The sequence below is a fragment of the Tamandua tetradactyla genome, chromosome 6 (genome assembly GCF_023851605.1).
Source record: "Tamandua tetradactyla isolate mTamTet1 chromosome 6, mTamTet1.pri, whole genome shotgun sequence".
Classification (NCBI taxonomy): Eukaryota; Metazoa; Chordata; class Mammalia; order Pilosa; family Myrmecophagidae; genus Tamandua; species Tamandua tetradactyla.
This window is the reverse complement of record NC_135332.1, coordinates 139,054,549-139,072,227: the sequence shown is the minus strand read 5'-3', so window position 1 is coordinate 139,072,227 and position 17,679 is coordinate 139,054,549. Positions and strand designations below refer to the sequence as shown.

Genomic DNA, 17,679 nt, shown 5'->3' with positions numbered 1-17,679 from the left:
GGAGAGCAGGTCTATGTAAATCATCTATTGGGTAAGGTGTCTGTAAATGACTAATCTATGCCTGCATTGTCCTTAACTGAAGAGTACTGCCTGCCTCCCTTGCCCATTCTGTTTTGTTTTAGAATTGCTCTCAAACCCACACACAAAAAGCCTGGGAACCAACAGCAGTGTCACGGTGTGCCAGCTTAGAGTCATAAGCCTGAGCCTGGATGTAGGGAATCCTGGGGTATATGAAGCATGTTCACAACTCCCCCACCCACTCGCCACCCTCCTGAGAAAAATGGTATCATGCACATTATTTTCTAGACACACACCAAAAAGTTTTCCAGTTCTGGTTAACATCAAATAAAAGAGTTAAGAGAAATAGTAAAATGAGATATTTTTGTCTCCATTAAATTTCCTCATCCACTAGGTAAAATGAAGGCATGTCTCCACATAGTTTAAATTGCCTTTTCTCCTTCTCACTTCCTCTTCTTGGCGGTGGTCCTAGTATGTGGTTGGTTCATGTTGTTTTGTACCGTATACTGGTTAACACTTAATAAATGCTCACTAATGATGATGTTATGTAACCATATAGGAACTACTGTATGATTGTGACTAAGTAGCTCTACATTTTTCTTGAATGTCTGTTGGCTGATACCATTCCATTTGATCAAAATTAATATTCCTGAAGTTAACCAGGAACTTTTTTTTAGTTCAAATGAGTACCATTCACAGCCTTTAAAAAATAGGTCTCATTTTCTTTTTCCTTTTTTTTTTTTTTTTTGCCTCCTCAATTAAATTTTTCCAGGATGAAGTTTTAAATAGCACGCCCTTCATATTAAATCATTGAACTTTAGTATCAACTGAAGAGTTATAAAGTGACTCTAAATCTTAGCTTGCTAATAATGGTAATATATCATTTTCCCAGACTAAAAGTTAGCAAAGTAATTTACAAATTCCTTAGAGAGTTCCACTTCCCTATTTGCCTTTAAAAGGTTTTGATCATTGTTTTTATTTCAGAAACTTAAAAATGATGCCACAAAAAAATTTAAATCATTTAAAAATATTCTTATTATTAAATAAAGATATTAGTTTTCATGTTACAATTCTCCGAAGTTACCCTTGCTTTTTTTTTTAATAGAAATTAAATTCTAAATCTTCAAGTAACACATCTGTCAGAGCTTCCATTCAAGGCCTTGGTAAAAGGTAAGTTAAGATTGCTTCAGTAAATTATACACACTGGTGAGCAAACACTATGAGCATAGTCTGGTAGATTTTGTTACCATTTAAACAACAGTGACATTGAACAATAAAGCACTGGTTGGTTTTCAGGAGAAAAACCAATAGCAATATCTTTGGTGTTCTTATAGACTGTAACCCAATAGTGTAAAAAAGAGATTGAATGGGAGATTATTGCTATTGTAAATAATTTTCTGCCATGTAAAAAAAGTGTGAACAGTTTCTCAAAATTAATGTTCTGTTATATTCTTTAGTATTTACTTTGTTCCTTATATTATTTGGCAAACACATTTTTCTGTGACTCATTTTAACTCCTTGAGTGTTCCCTGAATGTACAAGTTATATCCAATAAAGCAGTGCCCCTGAAATAAATACCTCTACTTTGAAATAGTTGGCTTACTAAGAAAAATAGACAATTTGATTACAAGAATGTATAGTAGACAAGGCTAAATTAACTTCTCTTATTTCTTTTTTGTTGTGATTTCATTTTTCTCCCATCTGTTGAACATATCTAGTTGCAGTCCAGTGTACCTTGGTGGAAGCGCTGCTCCATGTGGTATTGGAACAAATACGTCACAGAGGTAGGATGTCAGAAATATACTCTCCTTACTTAATTAGGTTTTTTAAAATTGATATCCTATTCGTAAAACATAATTTTTATCATCTTGGTATAAATCCCTTTTATAATGAGAGGTATATTTTATTAGCCAATCTAAGAGTATTTTATTAGAATGTGTATTATTTTGAGGAGATAGATATTTAAAACCATGGTGTTGGGTATGTGTTTGTTGCATTAATACCCTGTTCTGCATTCCACTAAAATGCATGGATCACTCCAAACCCAGGTCATTTTACTTAGACAACAGGATAATGAACTATTGCCTTTCCATTTTTCCTTCCAGACAGTGGAAGCCACTGGGTAAGACAGGTGAAGGCATATGGCTGCACAGCTACATTATTTGTTACCCACACTGACTTGGCAAAGCATGAGAAGGTATATCTGCAGTAACCAAAAAGTTCTCAACCATAGACACTTGATTTTACTTATTTACATATTTCAAAAGCAGAAACGCTCCTTTCTTTGCCCCTCCCCACCCACCCACTCTTCCTACACACACATTCCCACTCAGTTCCTCTTTCAGGGAAGTTTATGGTCATGATGCCACTTACCCCACCCCATATTAGCCCCATACTCCTAGCACATACCATTATCATGTTCCTAAGATGCAGAAACAGATCAGTTTTAAACAAATATTCCTGCTGTCCTATTATGTTTGGTTCTATTTTTGGCAGAGGCCTACTTACCTACATTATTTTTTATATTATTGTCTGGCTGTTTCTAAAACCCTCTGTGATTCTCTGTTTATTTTTTTATGGAAGGAAAGACTGGAATATATTATTGCATGTTGATCACATTTCTGGAGGGATAATTGTTGCATTGAATAACAGAAAAGGGATCTAAAAAGTCTCTGCGGGAGAACTGTAGTGGTTTAGCCTAGATCCTAGGAAGCCTACAAAGAAGGGCTATAGGACCAAGTTGAAATTGGGATTCTGGGGGAGCCTTACATCAGGAGCACTAGGCAACAAATAGGTTGACATAAATCTAATGGAGGTGATGCCTGTTCTAAGTGATATAAATAAGAATTGACAGCAGTTGAATCATCATGGATTAAGAACTGTCTACACACAGAATTAGAGACACAAACTGCCCATAGAGAAGGATAGAATCTTGTTGCTACCAATTATTCTGAATTATCCTTGTCAACTCTGTTGGCTTTGTCTCAGTCGAAGACTGAGCCATTTTACCTCGAATCCAAGCTTCTTTTGAGTCACCCACAAATTGCAGCAAGATTTTCCATTCTATTTCCATTTTCTTTCCTTCTCTAGCCTTGCCCACATATTGCGTTAAAGATAATGGCCCTAAAAGACTGTTTTGAACACCTCTTTTCTGTTCAGAAGGAGATGAGAGTTGTCATTTTTCTTGCATTAACTCTGAACTCATTATGTGCTCTATCAAATTGTTACCCTTGTTCCTTCCCCTCTTGTACTTCCTTCCCTCCATTTTCATCGGAACACCTTTCTCATCTTTTACTTTGCACTTTCACTTTTCTGCCTCTGAGTATTTTTCCATGTATTCCTTGTCTCCTGTGTCTTATGCTTAATTCATTAACTACAGATTCATTTCTTATTCTCTTTTCATTTAATATTCTTTGAATGTTCCCCATATCCTAGGCCCTGTGCTAGGCACTAGATGCCAAAGAAAGTTAAAATATTAGGCAGTATTCTTGCCCAAAACAGGGAAGAGAGAAATAAGACAAAATAAAGTTTCAGTGGCTTAGAGATTTCAAACAGAGTCGAGAGGTTATTCTGGAGGTTATTCTTATGTATTATATAGATACCCTTTTTTAGCTTATGGTGTTTTGGAATGGATAGAGGGAAGTACCTGAAACCGTGAGCTGTGTTCCAGTATTTTGATTCTTGAAAATGATTGTGTAGCGATACAGCTTTAACATTGTGACTGTGTGATTGTGAAAACTTTGTCTGATGCTCCTTTTATCCAGGCTATGGACAGATGAGTAAAAAATAATGAAGAAAAATAAATAGTAGGGGGGATAAAGGGTAAAAAAATTGGGTAGATTGAAATACTGGTATTCATTGAGAGGGAGGGGTAAGGGATATGGGATGTATGAGTTTTTTCTTTTTTCTGGGATAATGTACATTTTCTAAAAATGATTATGGTGATGAATACACAACTTTGTGATGATATTGTGAGCCATTGATTGTACACCATGTATGGACTGTATGTGGGTGAAGATTTCTCAATAAAAAAAAAAAAAATGACCAATAGAGGAACAGATAAAGAAGCAGTGATTACACCTGTGAAATTAAGAGGATAGGCTCTGATGACATCTGCCTGAATTCAAGTCTTGCTTCTGCCTCTTATAAGGTGTGACACTTTGGGAAGGAATGTTACCTTCTAAAACCTCACTTTCCGCACCCATTAAAAATGTGCATACTCCACAGAAAAATTGTGAAGATTAAACGAAAGAATGTATGAGAGTTCTGCCTATAGTACAGAAATAGCTAGCTACTATATGTACTCTAGTTTGTGATTATGTATATATCGTTCTCATCCATTAGCCCTGCCTTCTCATTATGTTATATCTCAAATATATATCAATATACTATCTAGAATCCTGTATTCTACTACTGCTTTCCATTTTATTTCAGGATATATGTATCAGTGTTTACTTACAGATGCCTTATGGTTTTAAAAATGGCCTTTAAAAAATACATTCTGGTTTACTTCCAAAGAATAAATCATTAAGATTTTCTTACATATTTTAATTTGTGTATGTATATTTTGCGTTTAGTTCTAGCATAGAAAAGTCTAGTTCTAAATGGAATTTCAGTAGATAAAAGAAGGGCCTTTTTTTAATGCTTGAGGGTCCTATCACACAACATTAATCTTTAAGGATGCCAAAATCCATCAGACCCCATTCCCTCCTTCTGCACAGCTAAAAGAGGAGAAAACACACCATCTGTACATATATGTACATGTATTCACAGAGAAAGATATTTTCTTCCTCACCCATCACAAAGATACCAGTCATCGACTGCTCCTTTCATGACACAAATCTGTACTCAGAGCAAGATAAACCCATACATATTAATGTACATATTATGTTTAAAGATAAACATGTACATATTTAAAGCATTTTATATGTAAAGCATCTTATGCTTTTAAAAGCACTTTTTATATATGCATATTGGTTCATCTGCTCCATAGAAAAAACCCAAACTCTAGCTAGAGGAAGAATGCTTAGCCCCATTTTATTAATGTTAAATTCATCAGCACCTACTAGGTCTTAATGATTGAGTTAACAAGTTGTGGCAAATAAATGGATACTTCCTTGCCCTCTTGGAGCCTCCAGTCTAGGTGAAGAGATAGACTTTAAGCAGATAATTCCACAAATAAGAATTTAATTTCAATCTAATATGTGATGTGAAGGGAAAGTACAGGATACTGTAAGTTTGGATTCATTAAAGAGCACCCTAACTAATACAAAGGGTCAGGGAATGTGTCCCTAAGCAAATAACATTTAATTAAACTAAGATATGAAAAATGAGTAGGAGTTAAGCAAAGGGAGGGGACCATTAGAGCCAGAGAGAGCACCATGTTAGAAGGAAAGGAGGTAGGGGTGTTAGAGGAACAGAGGGTCAGCCGCAGTGGCTGGAGCATAGTGAGTGGGGATAAGAATTGCTGCTGATGGGGCAGGAGAGGTAGTCAAGGGACAGATGATTGCAGGTCCTATAATCCTTAGAAGGATTTTAGAAAAAATATATCCTAAATGCAATTAGAAGCCATTCTTTTTTTTTTAAGCATGTAGAAGTACCATAATCAGATTTGTGTTTCTAAAAAAAAATTCATTTGGGCTGTTATGTGGAAAATTGGAGGGGCAAAGCAAAAGAGGACACAGGGAGATCAGTCAGCATTAAGTAGTTGCAATAGAGGAGATGATGGTAGCTGAAACTGGGTGGTAGTAGCGGGTGTGGGTAAAGGTGTCAGATTTGAGATATATTTAGAATATAGAATATATAATTGACAGAATATGGGATCTAGAGTTAACAGTAATATGTTAATATTCTTTCATCAACAGTAACAAATATACTACACCAGTACAAACTATGGGTCAACAATGGGAGAGTAAAGGGGTATGGGAAGTGTTTTACTTTGTTAAAAGTGTCAGAATACAACATACCAGAAACAGAATGGCTTTTAAAAAGGGAATTTATTAAGTTGCAAATGCACAGTTCTGAGGTTGTGAAAATGTCCAAGATAAGGCACTGAGGAAAGACACGTTGGTTCAAGAAGTCTGATGATGTTTGGGGTTTCTCTGTCAGCTGGAAAGGTACATGGTGATGTCTGCTACCTTTCCCTCCAGACTTCTTCACCAGCTTCCCTGGGAACATTTTCTTTCTGCATCTCCAAAGATCTCTGGCTGTGTGGGCTCTGTCAGCACTAAAGCTTTTTCCAAAATGGTTCCCTCTTAAAGGGCATGGGTAAGCAACCCCACCTTGAATGGGTGGAGACACATCTCCGTGGAAACCTAATAGAAAAGATCCTATCCAGCAGTATTGAATGAGGCTTAAAGAACATGGCTTTTCTGGGGTACACAACAGTTTCATATCAGCACAGGAAGATTTGGGTTTAATTTTTTTTCTTATTTATTTTCGGAAGTAATGAAAATGTACTAAAATTGATCACGGAGATTGATGTACAACCATGTGTTGATTCTGTGAGCCATTGATTGTATACTTTGGATGGTTGTATGGTGTGTGAATATATCTCAATAAAAGTGCAAACACACACATAAATAATAACTATAGGAGGTAAGAGAGAAAGTTGTCAAGAATGACTCCCAGGTAATATGCCTTGTCCAAGGTCACCTAGCAAATTATTACAAAGCAGGAACCCAAACTTATGCCTTTTCTAGTATGTCAGTTCACAGAAGGTCATGTGATGTATGTAAGAAGGAAGAATCTTAGCTGCTTTTGCTGTTGCAGCTGCGGCTATTTTCAAACTGCCCAAACAGAAAGACTCCTCAGCCCTACTTTATTTAACTGAGGACTTAACTGACAACTGCAGAGTGTGGAAAGGAGACTATATAGGGTTGTATTTTGAGCGTTCTCACCATAAACATCTTCAAAATATTAAAGAATCTTATTTATTAGCTGGACAGGACAAAGCTTTTGGTGGCACCTTCATATTTGTATTTCCTCCATATTTTAGAGATTTATCTTTCATTGGACTTTATATTAGATTTGGATAGATATACTTTAGAGAGAGAGTGAGTTATGGAGGTTAAGCCCTGATAATAAGCACTGATTTACATGCACAGGGCTTAAAAGAAATCACATCTATTCTGCCTATTTTCCATTTATTTTATTTGTTTGATTTTTGGATAAAGTTCTTTCCTGGGATTGATAGCGAATAATTTTAGAGTGTAAAGATTTGAGTCTTTTGCCAAGTTAATGGAAAGGAAAAAAAGTAGTAGCAGGGAGAGTGGTAGCATTAATAAATGATATAGATGAGACAAAGGCGGTATTTTCAAGCCAAATCAAATTTTATTCTGCTAATTATTTTTTAAACTACTTGGATTATTCCATAAACTGGTACTAATTATGATCGAATAGAGTGAATCATAGCAGCAGAATGATTTCTTAGTTGCAAGTTAGTTTTATTTTTCTCAAAGGATAGTGTTTTTAGGAAAATGTGGTAGTGTGAATGGATTTGAATAAACTACTAAATTTTAAATTAAATTAAAAAGCTGTATTTAACATTATGGTTGAAATTTTACACATACAAAATGTCAGGAAATTCTGAATTATAGTTCCCACAACAGCAATAATTCAGCTAAATTGCACATATGTATTAAGGCATTAAGGTTAACACCCTGTGCAATCATGTAGTAAACTACATATGTATAAGAAAGCAAGTTATGGCAGCTTTGGGAATGCTCATTTTGCATTTCCTGATTTATACATTCAAAATCTCAGTTTAAATGTGTACAAATGTAATTGTGTTGAATTTCCAAATGTACAAATATAACATCATAAATTGCTGTTAGCTCGAAAGAAAATATGAAATTGCTTTTGAAACTTGTATAGATTTTAAATGTTTGGTTATTGTCATGATTAATAATATTTCTTAGAAATTTTATAATAATAAAAATAAATAATATTTATTCTCAAGGAAACTTTCAGGTCACAAAACATTTGCAATTTTGAAGTTAACATATCTGAATTTTGGGGGAAAATAAATGAAAAAATCTAAATTTTTAATATTTTTTTACTACATAAGTATAATTAATGAAAAAAGTAAAAACAAAATTAAAAATGTTGAGAAAGATACTAATCTTCCTCTGTCCCCTCACTCCCACCACTACTGAGGTAACCAGTGTTAGCAGCGTAGTTTATAGATTTCTGTATTTTTTTCCATGTCCTTACAAACTTTTAAACACCTATGTTGGAATTTTGGGCAGTTGTTTTTACAAAAATAGGATAAAGCTGTGCACTCTACACCTTGCTTTGGGCATCCCTTGAGGTCAGTAGATAAATCTAATTCATTCTTTTTATTAACTACCTATTATTCCATATTATGAATATACTGCATAATGTTATTCAGTCTTTTCCCCTTTTGATAGATATTTAGGTGGTATCCAGGTTTTTGCCACTTCAGCAATGCTACAGTAAGCATTCCTGAGATAAATACTCATATACTTGTGTAATAGGTTCCCCCAAATAGGACTGTTAATGCAACAGCAAGGTATAATTTTAATTTTAAAAGACTGCCAAATTTTTTTCCAAAAGCTTATAGCAGTTCACAGACCCACCAGAAATATGGGAGAGTGCTACTTTTTTGCTCATTTAATTAGTTAAAATATATATCTGTGGTTACTTTCAATTTCAGGTCTCTATGTAATATTTTAACTTTTTAACAAACACCATGTGCCAGGCACTGTTAAAGCACTCTACCTATATTAACTTATTACATCCTCCTAGTAGTTCTCTGAAGTGGATAAGTACTATAACTATACGCATTTTACAGATAGGAAAATTGAGTCACAGAGCATTGTGTTACTTGACTATGATTCATAGCTAGTAAATGGTGGAATTAGCATTGATCTTAGGCAGTCTGTGTCCAGAATCTATACTCGTAACTGCTTCTATGCTGCCTCTACTAGTGAGATTGAGTATATTTTTATGCTTATTATTTTGATTTCCTCCTCTGTAAGTTGTTTGTTTATAGCCTTTGCCCAGTTTTCTATAGGTTCTTTTTTTCTTTGTCATTGCTAAGCACTCTTGGTATATATATTGAAACTTACATATACCATGTATATATAACATATATGTATTGATACATTCTTCCATTCTATCACTAGACTTTTAATTTTTTTTTTTTTTTGGTATCTTAAAAACTCTTCTTATTTCCTTTTAACTTGTAGATGATCAAACCTATCTGTATTGATTCTGGTTTTTAAACATTTCAAACAATGATAGAGATGTCCTTTTTACTTTCTTTGAAATAAATCAGAATTACATAAATCAAATTTTTTTTTTGCATGGGCAGGCACCGGGAATCGAATTTGGGTCTCCAGCATGGCAGGCAAGAACTCTGCCTGCTGAGCCACTGTGGCCCGCCCAAATCAAATTGTTTACAGTAGCAATTCATAATTCTTTTTTAGCTTGATATATATTATCATTTCACTCCTTACTAATGTAATATATATATAATATGTTTTGAAAATCCCTTGGCATCTCAATTCCTCATATATGAACCTACTGTATACCTATATACCATATGTATATAATGTAATATATACATAATATGTTTTGAAAATCCCTTGGCATCTCAGTTCCTCATATATGAACCTATATACCAAGTGTCATTCTAGTAGTTCTGCCCTCCCTTTCCTGTGTCATCAGTTTTACTACTTTTGACTGGATTTTACCTGTCAGCATCCAAACACGCTGTTCTTCTTCACTTCTTATACATAACCTTCTCTTAACCCCACTTTTTCTGCCAGCTGCCACTTAATTTAAAGGATCTGCTGAGAAATACCTTCTCAATGAACCTTGCACAGACTACCGTATTTTAAATTGCAACCCAATCATTCCAATTTTCCTTACTTACTATACTTTTAATTTCATTCAAACACTTTTCACCTTCTAACATACTATATAATTTAGTTATTATGAGCATTGTGTCACACTAGAACCTAAGCTCCATAAGGACAGCCTTTGTCAGTTTTATTCACTAATATATCCCAAATTCTTTTAACTATTCCTAGCACATAGTAGAGTCTCAATAAATATTTTTAAATGAGTGCATGAATAAATTTTGCCAAGTAATGGGGAAACAAAAACAAATAAAATACTTCCCCAACACTTAAATAGTTTATAGGGGAGACAGATCCATTTCAACAAAATGTAGCAAATTCTGTGTTAAAAGCATCCCATAACATATAGAAACTCTTCCAGGTGGTGTAAAACCAACACAGTAAATTTCAGTAGGAAGGGAAGCACTTAAAATTAACTTAAATGAAGATGTCTCTCAGATCCAATTTGAAAATCATTGAACTAAAAGACCTACAAATCCATTTTGTTTATTTATATCTGTACAATGTGCATAAATGCTTATATATGTATGATCTTAATAAAATAAGTAAGGTTTTTGCAAAAATTTAACCTGAAAGTTCAGACACGTAATCAGTCCTTTAATACAAAAATGTGTAAGCAAATTAATCTCTACTTTTCAGTAATATGTGCTGTATGCTATGAATCATCATATTTTCATATTTAAACACACAAATAGTCATTAATATATGGGGTTTTTTTTTCCACAGAACATGTGACCATCTGCGTTGTATAGCCTGTGACTTCCTGGTAGTAAGCTACGATGACTTTATGTGGGATAAATCATGTGATTACCTGTTTTTCAGGTATGTTCCTAAAGAATGTCACTCTATAAAAAATGTACCAAGTACAATTTTATATATCTTATTTTGCTATAATGTCTCTTGGTGACCTTGGCCTGATCATGTCACCTCTGTCTCTTCAGCATTGCTCCCATCCATTTCCTTTATATCTGTCCACTGTAGTCTACATAAAGACAGTGTTACCTCTGGTACTCTTACCACAGTAGCCTCCTCATCGATTTTTCTGCTTACTGTCTCTCTTCTGTCAAACCATTCTTCCCTGGCTTGGAATTATCTTAATGTATATCTGTGAGTTTGCTATTCGCCTGCCCAGCACCATTCTTCTTAGAGAATAATACCCAAATTCTTTCAAGACATTCAAGACCCTCTACAATTCAGTCCCTGTCTATATCCAGCCTCATCTTTCCACAGTATTCTTTTCACCTTCATAAGATTTTAGCTACATTAAAGTACTCTATGCTCTGATCCCCTAAGACTTTGTGTAAGCTCTCCACTTCCTGGAAACCCTGTCTGTCTCTCAGTGTACAGCTCATCATACCTCTTCCATGATTTGCTCACCACTTTCTCACCCTGAAGTTAAAGTCTTCCTTTCCTGTGTGTCTGTAGCACTTCACACCTGTTTTAGCACTTATTGTAATATAAGATTGAAGATCGTAGGTTAGTATATGTCGGCCTCCGTCTTTGTGATCAGGAATGGTGTCTTACTCATATTTTCATAATGTGTAATTTGTTTACACTTACTGAATACATATTTTTTAAGATATTACAAGTTATTAAAATGTATTTGAATTATATATTCAGATTTTCAAAAAGTAAGAGCTAAAAATTAATAAAGTAATTATATCATGCATTTTTGGCCCCCTAAACCTGTGCCTAAACAATTACATTTTCAGAAACAAGTAATCAGAATATATTGCAAAATTTTCAAGAGTAAAGAAAAGGGTACAAATCTCTCTACCATACCTCTTCTAGCTTCTTAGGCCATCCTCATGTAAATCCATAGGAATGGCTCCCTTAATTTTAAAAGTTTTTAAAAGTTTTCACATCAGCAACCACTTTGAAAATCCTATGAAAGCTTTGAATCCTCTGCACAAGAAAAATTGAAATATACAAATATGTGCAAAAATTAAAATTGTACAGATGTCACAGTCCCCAACCCAAACAAAGCATAGTACAGTCCGAAGATCCCAAGTCAGAAGCCCCATTCTTTAGGTTTGTTTTAGCCCACATTTTAGTCCGATGGTTGGGAAAAATTAGATTTCATTTCAGGTTTAATTTTGCCTTTTCTGACTTCTCTAAACCCTCTGCTATTCACTATCCTCTGGTTAATCTAATAAGTGGTTAATCCAGATGAACCATCACTTTTTATAAAACTAGTAAAAGATAATAGAGTGCATGCCAGAATTGTGGTTAGCAGAGGCATAAAGTAAGCTCACTGATACTTGAGGAACTTGTAGTTCCTCAGAGTCATCAAGAACATCATTTGGTTTACTGTAGATCTGTGGCAGTCTGGTTAAAGATATATATATATTTTTTTTTTTTTAATGAAACTGTGACAACTAAGAGATTTATTATACCATTATAAACAAATAAATAAAAAATACTTTCTCAGTCCTCAAGATGCTTAGGAATCTGTTTGAGAGATAAAAGAATGAAACAACTAAAGAGTAAGGCGTGACCACCATTAGAATATAAATCATTGATATGATATTTTTTATTTTATAGAGCTTATTGGTAGTATTTATCTAACACATTATCCATGGCTTTCTTAGATACTGGACTCAGATGAGTTTGACCTAGTTTCTAGTCTCAAATAATGAACTGTTTTGAAAGAGAGAAAGACTTAAGAAACACAATGTTCCATGACAGGTTTGACATTAGGGGTAGATTAAACACTGGGTAAGTTGGAAGCATTCCACCCTGAGACATCATGGAAGGCCTTGCAGAGTCTTGAAAAATGATTAGGAGTTTACCTGGCAAAGAAGATGGAGACTGGTGTTCTTCTAGAGGATGTTTTTAAAGGCAGAGTGGTGAAACCGTGTGGCATGTTTGGGTAGTTAAAGTAGCTTGCATTTTGTGATGCATTAGATATAATACAAGGGCAAGAGGTGGCTGGGGGTGAAGTAGAAGAGATCAAAAAGGGCCAGGAAGTAACACTGAAGACTTTGAACTTTATTTCCGCAGGGAGTAGAAAACTGATAAAGATTTCTAATCAGGGGAGAGATCTGAATAGCTTTGAATTTTTTAAAGGATAACCGACTACAGTATGAGAACTGAGCCAGCTTAACATCATGGGGACTAATAAAGGAATATTGTGGTTATCTAGTGGGAAAGAAGTGAGAATGTGAATTAGAGCAGTGAGGAGGATGGAAAGGAGTATTTGAATGAGAGATATTTAGTGGTAGTCCTGGCCAATTGGCTGTGAAAGGTCACAGACTAGGATGATGACACCTAATTTCTGTCAAGCTTTAAGTAGATGGACAATAGTATTGCCCATTGATAGATTTTAAGAAAAGATCTAAAGGAAGGATTGCATTTTTTCATTTATGCAAGGTGGGTATTACCCAGCCAACTGTTGAAACCAGGCTCTGAAGCTCATGTAGAAAATATAACCTGTAAAGTGGCAACTGAAGCCATGCAATCAGATGATATGATCCAGGGAGGAGACATGGAAAACTAAGGGAATACAGAGTTAAGGGATCATTTTGTTATGATAGGAGACACATGGATGTTTCTATTGTACGGGTAGAAAAGATTGACGACATATGAGAGGGAAGGGTATGTGAGGGACGAGGTCCAGGAAGCCGTGGAGTCTAATGGCGGGCAGGCTTCGGATAGGAGGAGGAGGGCACCTCTGCTGTGAGGTGAAACTTAAAGTGGGGATTAGTCCCTGAGGAAAACCAGAAGTGGGCAGTAACCAAAGAAAGGCAAGTTAAAAGATTTGCTGAGTGCCTTTGAATGTCTAGCAGAATATGGGAGCCATTTATTTTTTAGTGGTATTGATCTGCACCTGTGTTATACAATGAAATGCTATGCTGTTTTATTGTCCTTATTTTACAGATGAGGGAAATAAGAGTAATGTAGCTTAGGCAATTCTAGAACTTTCTAAAAGAAGCATAAGCTGTGTGTATTGACTACTCAAACACAATAACTAAAATGCTTTTATTTTCCTATTAAATAATGTGTTTTCTTTGTGAGAAATAATGGTATTTTTTTTCCTAAGCTTTTAAAATTTGTGTTTCTTAAAAACCGTTTGAAATGTATTAACCAGTTACCTGGCTATTCATGATTGCTATTCCTAAAATTAGTAATTAAGAATTCAGGTAAGTATTAAATGTTAAGTTTGTCAAAAGTATATTGCAGATTAAATAAAGGACATTTCCTTAATTTAACCAACTTAATTTTTTTGTTTTTTTTCCTGATAAAAATGAAGATTTTTTTCAGTTCTTTCCCTAGTTCACCATAACCTAGGTAAGCCACTTAAACCGATCAGAACCTCAGTTTCCTGAATGCAGACAGTTGGCCTGGAAAAACTCTCAGGGTCTGTTGGGTTCTAACCTCCTAAACTTTGCTTGCATTTTGAACAATTTTGTACTGAATATGATGCCCCTTGACCACCAGAGGGCACTTTATAGCCTGCCTTCTATTACAGTGACATGAATAGGTAACTTATAATAGTGTGTCTCCTTTTTTAATATTATATATTTTTCATCATTTCACTTTGTATTTTTTTCATTATTTCATTTTATATTTTCCCATTTTTATTCTGCCATGGAATATTTACATAAGTTCAGTACATGGATTATCATGAAAATCATAATTGCTTTTCAATTAATTAAACTCAAATTAATTTCTGTAGTCCTTTTTGTATTAGCTTTAAATCAGATTATTATCATTTTCTGATGGTCCTGCCCATTTATTTGTTATTATAAACTATTTTGGTATAGGCATATATTTTGTTCCTAATAGTGTAAGTAAGCATGCAGATCATTGAACAAAATGAAAGGTACAATATGGATTCAACCCATGGAATTGACAGGCACTTGTTCTCTATTATTGAAATATTTCTATAGTTGATTCATCAGTCATCAGAAGCCTGTCATCTTTATGCCTCCTGTACCCGCCTGCCTTGCTATATTGCAAGCTTTTTAAGGGTCCTTTTTTTTTTTTTTTTTTACTTATTATTGAATAATATAACATATATACAAAACAAAGAAAGAAAAAAGCAATAATTTTCAAAGCACTCTTCAGCAAGTGGTTACAAAACAGATCCCAGAGTTTATCATCGCTTACCATACCATCATCTCAGCTTTTTCCTTCTACCTGCTCCAGAACAGTAGAGGCTAGAAGGAATTTTTTTTCTATCATCACAATAGACTTTGTGTGTGTGTGTGTGTGAAAAAAAATATTTATATAAAGAAGCATATATTGCAAGTTTTTTTAATGGTATAGATAAGTATCTGAAGTAGGAGACAAACCAATTTCCCTACTCTATTCTCATATGTCATCTCTGATGGTACAGATCAATAATTCTTTAGCTCTTTACATGACTGTATTCTACCACAGCCTTAATAAACAAGCCTAGAGGATTGACATCAAAAATAAAGCATCAAAGTATATCTACTATTATTACTATCAGGGCTCCAAGGCTGTTTAGTGTTCAGACTGTAAATATAGGGAAATAAAGCAATTAGAACATCTTTCTTTTTTAATCATTAAGCACTGATCAAAGCTACTTTGCTAAAACCTTCGTGTTTTACTAATAGGAACAACATGCCAGAATACCACAAATTAAAAACAAAACTGGTAAAGAAGAAAGGAACACGGGCATATGCCTGCCAATGTAGCTGGAGAACTATTGAAGAACTGACTGACCTTCAAACCATTCATCAACTTCGTTGGGTTTGTGGTAAACATTAAGAATGCAGAGTTTTCATATTCAGACAAATACATCCATGAGAGTAGTCTCCATTGATCATTATAATATTTAGGTGAAGGTACATTAGCAATATCATGCTCTTTGGAAAAAGATAGTGAATTTCACTTCATAACCGAACAAAGTCTTGAAGGCCAAAAAGACTGGGGAAAATAATGTGTTCAGAATTATTCCTTTTTCATATAAGGATGTTTCACTTAGTAAAGGTAACAAGTTATCAAATTTTTTTTTCCTAGCCTATCTTCTGTTAAATGGAAGTTTGATTTTGAAGTTTCATACAAATATGTTACCTTTCACTAGCGACTACAGTATTATTTACTGCTAATGCACTTAGCACAAACATTCCTCATTTATAGCAGTTAAAGAGGATTACCTCAGCCATTGCACAGAAGTCCCTGTAGGGCTATCTGCATCACCTTCCACAGTCAAGACTGTTGTTGCCAAAGATTATAATTTAGATATGGCAGGAAACAAGTGACCAGTGGCTAAGGGTTTTCAAGAGTACAAGTATATTGTGAAACCACTGCCTGTCTGATCTTTCCTCACCAATTCAAAGTGATATATTATGTACATTAACAATAAGTACATGTTATATTTCACTTCCTTTTATTTAGATATCAGTAAAGTATTTAGTTTGCTATTTTAGCATGTACTTATATATATATATATATTAAAAAACAACAACATATTTATTTTTGATAGATGTAAAGTCACAAAGAAGAATCCTAATATTGAAAACAGGTCATTGTTGGATTTTCCAAGTGCTTTCTAACCTTTAATGCCTAAAATTCCATCATATGAAATGAACAAGATATTTTCTCAAACAGCTTGTTGAGTTCTCCAGTAGAATCAGGTAGACACATCTTTTATGAGTGCATGAAAAGAGAAATAAAATGTAGCTAAACCAACAAGTAACCATTCAGACTCCTTCTAGACATTACTGTGAGTTGAAAAGGCCTACAGTAGTAGCACATTCAGGAAATTAGTTACCTCAAAATAACCAGACTCCAGCCCCTAGCCCCAGCAAGAGAGTCTGGGGAATTTCCAAACTGCCCAAAGTTCTTTACCATGGGTGTCTGATAAATAGTTCAAATGTGTGACACAGGACCCGCAACTGGAGAGTAATTGAAGCAAGGTTATCACCTGCTTAGTCTTATGCTGAACTTGTTCCAGCCACCCTACTTAATTTAAGCAAGGAAGAAAGAAATCTGATCATTAACATCCTTTTCCTAACCATGACAACTTTACATGCTTGAAAACATACTCTTTTAAGTTTAGCATTACAACAGAACAAATCTCATAGTGGCAGATGCTCATGTTTTTGTATTAAGGATATTTTTACAGTTCTTTTCGATAAAAAATTTTTACTCCATAAAATTTATCTCACTGTAGTTGTATCAAAAGTATGAATTTTGATTGAAGTTACATATTCTAAAAATACTAGGGCCTCAAGATTCATACATTTGGTTGTCTAGTAGAATTCGCTACATTGGTCATAATGGTAGTGCTTTCTGTTTGTTCAAATGGTCAAATTGATTAAATCATTAATTTGGAAAAATTTTTTATTACTTACTTCGCCTCTACTCTGGAGGGACAAAAATTGTCCTCTTTCATTCTTTCTCTTGTGTTATTTCAACTACCCTGTAATTTGGATATATTATCCATATTTAGCATTCTATAATGTAAAAATAATGATGATAATTCCCCAATGCCAGAAATGTATGTATGACTGTCTGTTGGAGAAGCCATAAAATATCGCTATTGTTGGAGAAGCCATAAAACATCACTAACATGGCTGCCGTGGCTGATGCAAGGCAACACAAAATGGCTGACCTGAAATCTGCCCTCCGCCCTAGCAACAATGCTGACCAATCCCGGTAATCTGCCCTCCAGCCTAGCAACAAGGACCACCAATCCCAGCCCAACATGTGTCCCTGCATGCTTCCCAGCCTATATAAGCCTGTACACTTCCTGAATAAAGCAGATGCCTTCCATTTTCCCTTGAGGGTTGTCTCCTGA

The 17,679-nt window shown here is 34.6% G+C and overlaps 1 protein-coding gene across 3 annotated transcripts in view; it reads left to right on the top strand.

The window, feature by feature from the left end:
* The window catches only part of CFAP418 (cilia and flagella associated protein 418), a 26,782-nt gene extending 9,103 nt beyond the window's left edge, over positions 1 to 17,679 (top strand). For 2 of the 3 annotated variants that reach the window (XM_077167270.1, XM_077167271.1), the window contains 4 exons: positions 1,124 to 1,188; positions 1,737 to 1,802; positions 10,632 to 10,727; positions 15,491 to 17,679. In XM_077167270.1, the coding sequence (XP_077023385.1) occupies positions 1,124 to 1,188; positions 1,737 to 1,802; positions 10,632 to 10,727; positions 15,491 to 15,644 (381 nt within the window). In that variant the 3' untranslated portion in view covers positions 15,645 to 17,679. Of the gene's footprint in view, positions 1 to 1,123; positions 1,189 to 1,736; positions 1,803 to 10,631; positions 10,728 to 14,157; positions 14,196 to 15,490 lie in introns of all 3 variants that reach the window. The other variant, XM_077167272.1, reaches the window with a different exon arrangement.